The sequence below is a fragment of the Sinocyclocheilus grahami genome, unplaced genomic scaffold (genome assembly GCF_001515645.1).
Source record: "Sinocyclocheilus grahami isolate Dianchi unplaced genomic scaffold, SAMN03320097.WGS_v1.1 scaffold46.1, whole genome shotgun sequence".
NCBI classification, from domain to species: Eukaryota; Metazoa; Chordata; class Actinopteri; order Cypriniformes; family Cyprinidae; genus Sinocyclocheilus; species Sinocyclocheilus grahami.
Window position 1 is genome coordinate 797324 of NW_015505225.1, and position 11105 is coordinate 808428.

The following is an 11105-nucleotide window of genomic DNA, read 5'->3' on the forward strand; positions in this document are numbered from 1 at the left end:
TATTTTGATTTAAGATTTTAAACCCTTTATATTTAAAGTCTTATTTTTTTTTTAATGGTTTAAAAATATGTATCAAATTGTATCAAAATACCTCTTTTTACTTTTCTTTGTTTAACTTAAAAAATCAAAAAACATTCTAAATAAATAAATTCTTCTTTCTCTAGCAGAGAATCTACACTCTAAAAAAATGCTGGATTAAATATAACTCAGCGCTGGGTTAAAAAGGGACAAACCCAGCTATTGGGTTGTTTTGACCCAGCGGTTGGGTTGCTTTGACCCAGCGGTTGGGTTGTTTTGACCCAGCGGTTGGGTTGCTTTGACCCAGCTATTGGGTTGTTTTGACCCAGCGGTTGGGTTGCTTTGACCCAGCGGTTGGGTTGTTTTGACCCAGCGGTTGGGTTGCTTTGACCCAGCGAAGTGTATTGTTCGCACGCGCAGTAGCTGTTCTCGGCCGGTAGATGTCGCCGTCTCTCCTGCATCAGCTCTCTTCTGTTTCTGACACGGCGCAACTTGTTCCGGTTGGACTCTGAAGACGTGGCTCTGTTTCTTCAATATTACGACTCAAGCTATATGCTACTGTTAAAACAGAGCATAAGTCACCTCTCTGACATTTTGTGTTGTAGAAACAGCTGGACAGACAGTGTCCGTGACTGAGTCCACTGACGGATCCTCGTCTGAAACGGATCAGAAATGGTATGATTGTTTGTTTTGTGTGTTTAGCAGGATGGAGCTAGCAGCTAGCGTTATAGCTCATAACTCCTACTGTGTAAAACTCTTTTCATTTCTAGTGTCAGTTACTATACAGTGTCTATCCCATCTGGTTTTGTTATAAAATAACATTATAAAAGTAAACAAACGTTGTTAGATAGTCTTTGATATATGATACAGCTAGCCAGCTAAAGGCTAGCTAGCTAATTATATTGTGACTAGGATAATTACAGTTAAAGTAAGTAACGAATCATTGTCTATATGACAAAACGTTGATATAGTGCATTGCTTTTTATTTTGTCTTTTTTTTTAATATTGAATGCCTATACAGATAACAGGTTGTAGCTAACTGACTTTGACAATTCAGATGTTGACAGGAATATTAATGACCTGTAGATCATGAAGCCTGTATAGCTAAACATTTAATTCTGGTTTTATAAATAAATAAAAAATCCATTAGAACATAACATAGCATTTCTGTATAATATTATTTATGCAAATCTAAGTGATTTTTTTTGTCTTTGTTTTAGCCCATGTTTTTGCTAAAAACAAAACTTCATTCTCTTAGTATTTTTTTAATACTATTATATTATTTATATTTTGAGTTAATATTTATTTGAATATTTTCAGTTTTCATTTTAATTTTAGTTTAAGTTTTAGTAATTTAGTTTTGTAATTTTTCTTAAATATTTCTGTTTAGCTGAAATGTATTTAAATTTCAGTTTTATTAATTTTAGTAATGATTTTATTTCTTTTAAATGCCAAAACAACTTCTACAAAATAAACTTTTGATATTATTTTATTTCAGCTTTATTTTAAATTAACAACAAAAATAATAATAGTTTTAGTTAACAGTAACAATATATTATACTTTAATTTGCATTTATATTGCCTCATTGAGCTTAACTTACAAGTCCGAAATTTGCACACTTCGTCTTAAATGACCTTTTGATGGTCCATTTGTATTATTTTATTATTTGCACTAGTAATGTAACTTGATAGTCAGTTTTGAAATAATAGATAGATAGTCTTTAATTGTGCTTCATCTGATTAGGTTTTTAACGTCACTTAAATCTTTGCAGGTGCTCTTGGCAGCGGCGGTGTGCACTAAGGCAGGAAAAGCCATAGTGTCACGACAGTTCGTAGAGATGACGCGAACCCGTGTCGAGGGTCTTCTGGCTGCCTTTCCCAAACTGATGAATACAGGAAAGCAGCACACTTTTGTGGAAACGGAGAGTGTGCGCTATGTCTACCAGCCCCTGGAGAAACTCTACATGGTTCTGATCACTACAAAGAACAGCAACATTCTGGAGGACTTGGAGACACTAAGACTTTTCTCCCGAGTGGTAAAACTTACTTTTTTATTATTCCAATTATTGCCTTTCTTGGATGTGTCTTGAATTAAGTGATTGATTTCTGTGTTTCTTCCAGATCCCTGAATATTGCAGAGTGCTGGAGGAAAGCGAGATCTCAGAGCACTGTTTTGATATCATATTTGCATTTGATGAGATTGTAGCTCTGGGCTACCGGGAGAACGTTAACCTGGCACAGATTCGCACTTTTACTGAGATGGACTCGCATGAAGAGAAGGTCTTCAGGGCTGTCAGAGAGGTCCGATATTCTCTTAAGTTTAATGAAATATCCAGAGCTAAATTACTCTCTGCTTTAAGTTTGTATTGAACCAACTCTTAATTTTCTCAGTTTTTCTCAATTTTCCACTGTAACAGACCCAAGAAAGAGAAGCAAAGGCTGAGATGAAACGCAAGGCTAAAGAGCTGCAGCGAGCAAGACAAGATGCTGAACGTGCCGGAAAGAAATCGCCAGGCTTCGGAGGTTTTGGAAGTTCAGGAATGAGCAGCGTCACATCAGCCACCATCATCACTGATACAATAGAGCCAGAGAAGCCCAAAGTGACTCCTGCTTCTGTCAGGTATGAGCAGTAACTGTGGTCTATGATATATCTAAATACATAAGCATACAGAAGTTAATCTGCCCTGTTCTTCCTGTAGGCCAAGTGGGTCCAGTAAAGCACTGAAGCTGGGTGTCAAAGGAAAAGAGGTTGATAACTTTGTGGACAAACTAAAGTCAGAAGGAGAAAATATCATCATATCCAGTGCAGGAAGGAAGGCATCAGAGGCATCTAAAGTCCTTCAGCCTCCAGTGAATATAGAGAGGTATCACTTACTCATTTTATTTCAGTATCTGGCACATTTTACTCTCTATACTGTTACCTACACTACCAAAGTTACTTACACAGGGCTGCCAGTCATGCACAATCACAAAAGTACATTATTTGCATCTGCTTAAACATTTAATTCACAAGCTGTTCTGACATGCGGTTTTTCTGAACGCATACACCTGAAGCGCTCGCACAGAGCCTGTCAAACAGCACCTGATTACTGTTGTTTTTCGCGTCTGATTGATTTAGCATCTAATACTGTCAAAAACACAAAGGTTTACATTTAAACAGTTGGTTATGTCTAAAATGAAAGTAAAACAGGTGAGAGATAAACTGATGCGTGCAGCTCTTAAAGGGACTGTAGCTACTAAACATGCTGCTGCTTGTCATTAAAGGAATAGTTCACCCAAAAATTACATTTCTGTCATTATTTGCTCACTCACATTGTCCCAAACCTGTATTAATTTCTTTCTTGTGCTGATCACAAAATAAGATATTTTGAAGAATGTGGGTTACCAAACGGTCTTATTTTTTTAATAGACCCTTTTCACATTTCCGGGTTTCTCAGCAGCGGAAGTCATCATAGATCATGGGTAAATCTATAGTGGTGAATGGGAGACTAACACAAATGTTTTTTTTTTTTTTTTTTTTTTTTTTTTTTTTTGCATTCCCATTTGCTCAAATAGCAAAAGTAAAAACTCCACGATAATGTTTTCATGACTTTCAAAAAATAAAAAAAAGAGAGCGAGAGACTGATAATGATAGTCAGAAGAGAAAACGATTTCAAATTTACCATCTCTCCCATAGATGCAGTATTAGAAACACCCTTGCATTAGCGTTAATTCGTTTTTTGTAATTTGATGCAAAGGTAATATTATACAAAATATAGTGTTATAAATGTACATACATTAAAAAAAAATGAAAATTTGAAAGAAATGATGCTGATGACCGTTAAAACGCGTTATCACAGTTTTGTGAAAAGGGTCCATTACAAAGATAAAATAATGACAAGGATTTCTATCTTCACCCACTTTGGCCTAAATGTCTGCCATTCTTTTTTTTATTTTATGTTTTGTTGAGGTGTAGGAGGTGTTATGTTTCTGCACTCTTCCATTTTTAGCAAATTAAGAAAAATGTAGTATGTACATAACAGATTGTTTTGTTTAAAATAGGGCTGCACGATAAATCGCATTGCGATATTTAATGCGTGTCTTTTCAGTAAAGCCGTTCTGTATTCAGCGGTAAATCTCCATCACCTGCGGGCTTTCACGTTGAGCAGCATTAACTATACAGAGCCGCTGTTCACTGACAAGCTGCGCAAAATATGATCGTGGTTTTGCGCAGCTTGTCAGTGAACAATGGCTCTGTGTAGTAAATGCTTCTCCATGTGAAAGCCCGCACGTGATGGAGATTTATGGCTGATTACAGAACCGGCTTTACTGACAAAATGCGTGTTAAATATCACATGCGATTTATCGTGCAGCCCTATTTTAAAATAATTTTTGTGATGGTTTGTATTTTTTGTGCTCTTTGGAACATCAATGTTTGTTTAAGTGATGAACTCCATTACTTGTGTTTGTTTTCAGATATGATAACAGATGTTTTATACTTGTGCTACAACTTTTTGGCCTGTGCTACAATATTTTCAACCTCTGTAGCACCAGTGCTATGTGCACAAAAGGTTAACGTACAGCCCTGCTTACACTTAGTTTGTCAGGTTTTTTTTTTTTTTTCTTTTTCATTTTTTGAGAGAAATATTATTCAGCAAGGATGAATTCAATTGATGAAAAGTGACAGTAAAATATATGTTAAAAAAAACTTTTATCCTGAGAATCCTGAAAAAAATAATGTATCACGGTTTCCACAAAATACTATTTTTTTCACACACAAAAAAAAAAAACTCTTTTACAGTGTTCATAATTTTAAGAGATCTTTCTCGAGAACCAAATCATCATATTAGAATGATTTCTGAAGGATCATGTGACAATAAATACTAGAGTAATGGCTGCTGAAATTCAGCTTTGTATCACAGGAATAAATCACATTTTAAAATTAGTGCTGTCAAACGAATTATCACGATTAATCGCTTCCAAAATAAAAGTTTGTTTACATTATATGTGTGTGTGTACTATATATTATGTAAACAAACATTTACATTTTGGATGCGATTAATCGTTTGTCAGCACTATTTAAAATATATTCTAATAGAAAAAGGTTATTTTAAATATTAATATTTCACAATATTATTGTTTTTACTGTAAGTTTAAGCAAATGCAGCCTTGGTTAGCAGAAACTTTCAAAAATATTAAAAAAATCCTATTGACCACAAGCTTTTGTATTGTGTAAACGGTATTGTATTTTCATATTATAATGATATTATTTTCTGATTATGCCAATTGTTAATAGCTTATGAACTCTGTTTCCCAGTGTACATTTGAGGGTGGAGGAGAAGATATCTCTGACCTGTGGTCGGGATGGTGGGCTGCAGAACATGGAGGTTCTGGGCATGATCACTTTGAAAGTCACAGATGATACTATATATTATGTAAACAAACATTTACATTTTGGATGCGATTAATCGTTTGTCAGCACTATTTAAAATATATTCTAATAGAAAAAGGTTATTTTAAATATTAATATTTCACAATATTATTGTTTTTACTGTAAGTTTAAGCAAATGCAGCCTTGGTTAGCAGAAACTTTCAAAAATATTTAAAAAATCCTATTGACCACAAGCTTTTGTATTGTGTAAACGGTATTGTATTTTCATATAATAATGATATTATTTTCTGATTATGCCAATTGTTAATAGCTTATGAACTCTGTTTCCCAGTGTACATTTGAGGGTGGAGGAGAAGATATCTCTGACCTGTGGTCGGGATGGTGGGCTGCAGAACATGGAGGTTCTGGGCATGATCACTTTGAAAGTCACAGATGAAAAAAATGGCCGCATTTCCATACTCATCAACAACAATGACAAGAAAGGAGCCCAACTACAGGTGTGTGTGAGACACAACACAGCATGTCAGGATCTCAGTATATATTTTGAAGGGAAAGTTGTTGACAGTCTGATATTTATAGAAAAGAACACTGCACACTCAGTGACCTTCAGACTAGTGTTGTTTTTGGCGGCCTGTTTTAATTTTAGTTTTAGTCTAGTCTTTGTGTGAAGCTGTCATTTTAGTTTTTATTAGTTTTAGTCACTCTAAATGCCGCGAGTGGGGCTTGAGGAAGTGATGTCGCCTGCGTCTGCGCAGTACGACCTGATGCAGCCCCTGAAGTGAGACACAGGAAACAGAAATACTGCAAAATAATAATAACAATAACGCGACTAAACGAGACAAAATAACGTTATAACATTTCGTTTCGTCTCGTTTTGGTCAACGAAAATGAAGAGACATTTTAGCATAGTTTTTATTTTGTAAATGTCTAGTTTTTATTCGTCAACAATATTGCATTATACATTTAATTATAGTCATCGTCACATGACCAGTATTTACGTTGCGTCTCGTCTCGTATTCGTCACGTGATAAAGGTTCGTTGACGACGATATTTAGTCATAATTTTCGTTGACGAAAGCAACACTAATTCAGAACTTCAAAAATCTTTTGTCTTGGCCATGTGACTCACATTGTTTTATTTATTCTTCAGACTCATCCTCATGTTGATAAAAAGCTGTTCACCAACGAGTCCCTGATCGTTCTGAAAAACCAGGACAAGTCCTTTCCTCTCAACAGTGATTTGGGGGTTCTGAAATGGAGGTTACAGAGCACAGATGAGTCCCTCATTCCTTTAACCAGTGAGTCTTGACTTACTTAACTGTTAATTAGTAAAGTTATAGAACTCGAGGATTTAGTAGAACTGCACTTTCACAAACATTTCAATCATGCATGTACCTTTTGTGCTCTCAGTTAACTGTTGGCCATCAGAAAGTGGAAGTGGCTGTGACGTCAACATTGAGTATGAGCTTCAGGACGAGGGGCTTGAACTCAATGATGTTGTCATTACTATCCCTCTGCCGTAAGTGCTTATTCAGAGATCTAGATCAGATATATATGTATGTGCACGATATTATCGGACCGATATCAGAATTGGCCGATAATGGCTTTAAATGTACATATCGGCATAGGCCCTATATGCAAAATTATGCCGATATGTCTTGCCGATAAGAGGAATACTTTAACTGACATGTGCTCAGGGTGTGCTAGCGATTATATATGATTAGCAGTGAGACTCATTTTTGAAGCAAAGTTTTGCCTGAATGATGATTAGATTCACTGTTTTGGATAGCTGCATTTAAACTGAGAATGCATGTACAAAATGAGCATTTGGTGTGTGATAGAGTAAACAGTAATAGCACGTGCAATGGCAGCAGCCTCCCCTGGGTCCTAATGCTCGTTTGGTAAGGAGTTTTAATTCCGTAGGGGGCACTGTTGGCCTACTTTTAATAAAATGAAAGTAAAATACACAAATAACATTGACTGTTTCTTATTAAATAAAGCCGTAATTGATGTCATAAAATCATGAGTATGTTTTGATTTAAAGGTCAGAAGCTATAGCTTACATGAATTAAAAAAAATCAGAAACATGACACTTGTAAATTAAATAATCTTATATAGCCTATAGTGATTTATTCATTAATGTGTAATATGTTATATTTTTTTAAACAAATTATGAGCTCTAAAATATTTTCTTAAAATATACTCTTGCTTTAGACTATCTACAAATGTTAAATCTTAAAATAAAATGTTAAGGTTACGACTGCATCTTTCTGGAAAAAAAATGCAGCGATTGATGTATAGTTTATTTATAGTTATTTTCAAAGCATTGCATTATAAAGCAAAGTCATTATAAAATAACTTCATTATTGTTTAATTCTAACAAATAAGTTCTTGTTAAAAATTAACCAAAATTAAAAATAATTTGCTTATAATTTCCACACAGGAGAGACTTGGTGTTGTTTTCATACAAAAGGAAATATATCGGCATCGGCTATTGGCCAAAAAAAGTTGAAAAATATCGGCATATCGGCAAAAACCCAATAGCGTGCATCCCTAATATACTGTTTATATATAATACATTTTAAACATTATTATACATATAATTTAAATAAATACAAAGAAATTAAAATAAAAGTAAAAAAAGAAAATAATATATATATATTTTGCATTTATTTGAACTCTATGTATAATCATTTTTTTTTAAGTATAGTTTTCAATTAGCGAAATACTCATAAACCTCAAAATCCATAAACAACCTCTGTCTTCTGTGATCATGTAGGTCAGGTGTTGGTGCGCCTGTGGTCGGTGATCTGGATGGGCTCATACAAAAGGAAATATATTGGCATCGGCTATTGGCCAAAAAAAGTTGAAAAATATCGGCATATCGGCAAAAACCCAATAGCGTGCATCCCTAATATACTGTTTATATATAATACATTTTAAACATTATTATACATATAATTTAAATAAATACAAAGAAATTAAAATAAAAGTTAAAAAAGAAAATAATATATATATATATTTTGCATTTATTTGAACTCTATGTATAATAATTTTTTTTTAAGTATAGTTTTCAATTAGCGAAATACTCATAAACCTCAAAATCCATAAACAACCTCTGTCTTCTGTGATCATGTAGGTCAGGTGTTGGTGCGCCTGTGGTCGGTGATCTGGATGGGCAGTATAGCCATGACAGCAGGAAAAACATCCTGGAATGGTCACTTCCTGTCATCGATGAGAAAAACAAGAGTGGCAGCCTGGAGTTCAGTATAGATGGCAAACCTAATGACTTCTTCCCAGTCCATGTTTCTTTTGTCTCCAAGCGAAACTTTTGTGACATTCAGGCAAGTTATGAAAAATTTCACAAATAAACAAAACAACAAAATTGAGCCCTAGTGAGAAAGGAAATTACTTTATATCCATTGTTTCCACAGGTGGCCAAGGTGACATACATAGAAGGAGGCAGTCCAGTCAGATTCTCCTCCGAGACGTCATTTGTTGTGGATAAGTATGAGATCCTGTAAATGTTTCCTGGTGGAAGATCGTTTTAACCTGCCAGCCAGCTTAACGGATCAGAGAGCACGCTGTACATCAACAGAGCACTCAAAACATTCTCTGACATGGGCTGCAATGCTTCTGTGTTTCTGTTTGTCTTAAAGGAAAATAATCGACCTTTATATAAACTGGACCTTCAGCTGCTCAAGTACTAAGTGCAGTCGGCAACACCTGACAGAAAAGACAAAAGAGTAAAATAAAGCACTGCACCTGTAGACATCAAGGGAAGATCAGTGTCATCCTACAGCAGATGCGTTATAAGCCTGTATGAACCCTCCTGACCCTTCAAAGAGAGAGATTCAAATCGAAAACGTAATAATTGTTGCAAGGATTTTGTTTGGAGTTGCAACCTAATTGACCTTTTTTCAAACCACATGATCCGCATCGGCTCATTAGCAATTTGGTTTTATTTCTAATCATCAAAGAATAAATGCTGGTTTCTAATATGGAAACAGACCTAATATTGTAGTACCAAATGAATGTGTGGGTGATGAATAAATCAGCTGTGCTTGTGCAATAAGAACTGACACTGCATTAAATGTGCAGTCCAAATTCAGACTCATAATTTTTCATCTCTTTATAATGACACCTCTGCTGTTTAGCTGTTAGTGAATATGAATATCATTGTCTACATAAAAAAAAAAGCACAAATGCTATTTGCCTTTTAGTCCCCCCCCCCTCTTTTGGTGCAGTTATATTTATGTAATCATTTGTTTGCGTAATAATCTAAACAGGAGGATTTTTCATTCTCTGTTTTGTAAGTAATATTACACATAATCTGTTTAAATGTTGTTGTTTTTTCTTTCTTTTTATTCATTGCTGCATTTATTTGGCTAAACAGGAAATATATTCTCTCTGGCTTCCCAGATGTTATTAAGAATGGATTTTTTTTTTTTTGTATTTCCTTAATGTTAACAAATACATTTATCAGCGCACACTCAAAGGTGATTATGGAAAGCCAAGGGGAGGGTTACGACATTCCATTCTGCTGTAATATACTTATGAATACCTTTAATCAATAATAAAGTCAGATTTAATTAAAGTGTATTTTATGGGCTCTTCCTGCCTTAATATGTGGTTTTGCCTAGGATTTTGAGTATTGTAGCAGCGTGATATGTGTATTAGTGATGCAGGCTAGCGTTAGGGGTTATTTTAAATCCCTAACCCAATGCATTAAAGACATCAGCATAAATCGTGCCATCAAATCATAAATCAGTGCCTCAAATCGTGTGGCTTGTTGAGTAGTGCTGTGTTTAAGTGGCTGATTGTAGTCATTGTTTTGCTGTAAGAATGGTGAGTATTTTCTGTAATGATAAATTCAATGCCTATGCCTGGTTTGGGTCATGGCCTAGTGGAGTGGGAGATTGTTCTGGATTCATACAGGAATCTCAGAGATGAGGCAATGGTATTTAGAGTTAATAATGCATTAAGTATGGTTGAGTGGAGGAGATTCTTGCCAATGAATCACTTCCACAATGATATGGGCACCTTGTCTCATACAATTACTGTGTGAGAGATCATTTACGTCTGCTATGACATGGCTCTTTGGAATACTTGATTCTGATTGGTTATGATGGACTTGTGTACAGGGGTGTGAAAAAGTGTTGGCCCCCTTCCTGATTTCTTATTTTTTTTGCATGTTTGTCACACTTTAATGTTTCAGATCATCAAACAAATTTAAATATTAGTCAGAGATAACACAAGTAAACACAACATGCAGTTTTTAAATGAAGGTTTTTATTATTAAGAGAAAACAAAATCCAAAACTACATGGCCCTGTGTGAAGAAGTGTTTGCCCCCCTGTTAAAACTGTGGTTTATCACACCTGAGTTCAATTTCTCTAGCCACACCCAGGCCTGATTACTACCACACCTGTTCGCAATCAAGAAATCTCTTAAATAGGACCTTCCTGACAAAGTGAAGTACACCAAAAGATCCTCAAAAGTTAGACATTATGCCGAGATCCAAAGAAATTCAGGAACAAATGAGAAAGCAAGTAATTGAGATCTATCAGTCTGGAAAATGTTATAAAGCCATTTCTAAAGCTTTGGGACTCCAGCGAATCACAGTGAGAGCCATTTTTTACAAATGGCAAAAACCTGGAACAGTGGAGAACCTTCCCAGGAGTGGCCGGCCAACCAAAATTACCCCAAGAGCACAGC

At 35.2% G+C, this 11105-nt stretch overlaps 1 protein-coding gene across 1 annotated transcript; it reads left to right on the forward strand.

Annotated features, from left to right (window-relative positions):
* Window positions 1-497: 497 nt before the first annotated feature.
* On the forward strand, window positions 498-9990 carry arcn1b (archain 1b). Its single transcript, XM_016268477.1, has 10 exons — window positions 498-693; window positions 1791-2054; window positions 2140-2319; window positions 2436-2638; window positions 2718-2882; window positions 5721-5886; window positions 6539-6686; window positions 6799-6907; window positions 8528-8732; window positions 8823-9990. Exons 1-10 carry the CDS (start codon window positions 691-693, stop codon window positions 8910-8912), a joined length of 1533 nt encoding a protein of 510 aa, XP_016123963.1. The 5' UTR covers window positions 498-690; the 3' UTR covers window positions 8913-9990.
* Window positions 9991-11105: the final 1115 nt, after the last annotated feature.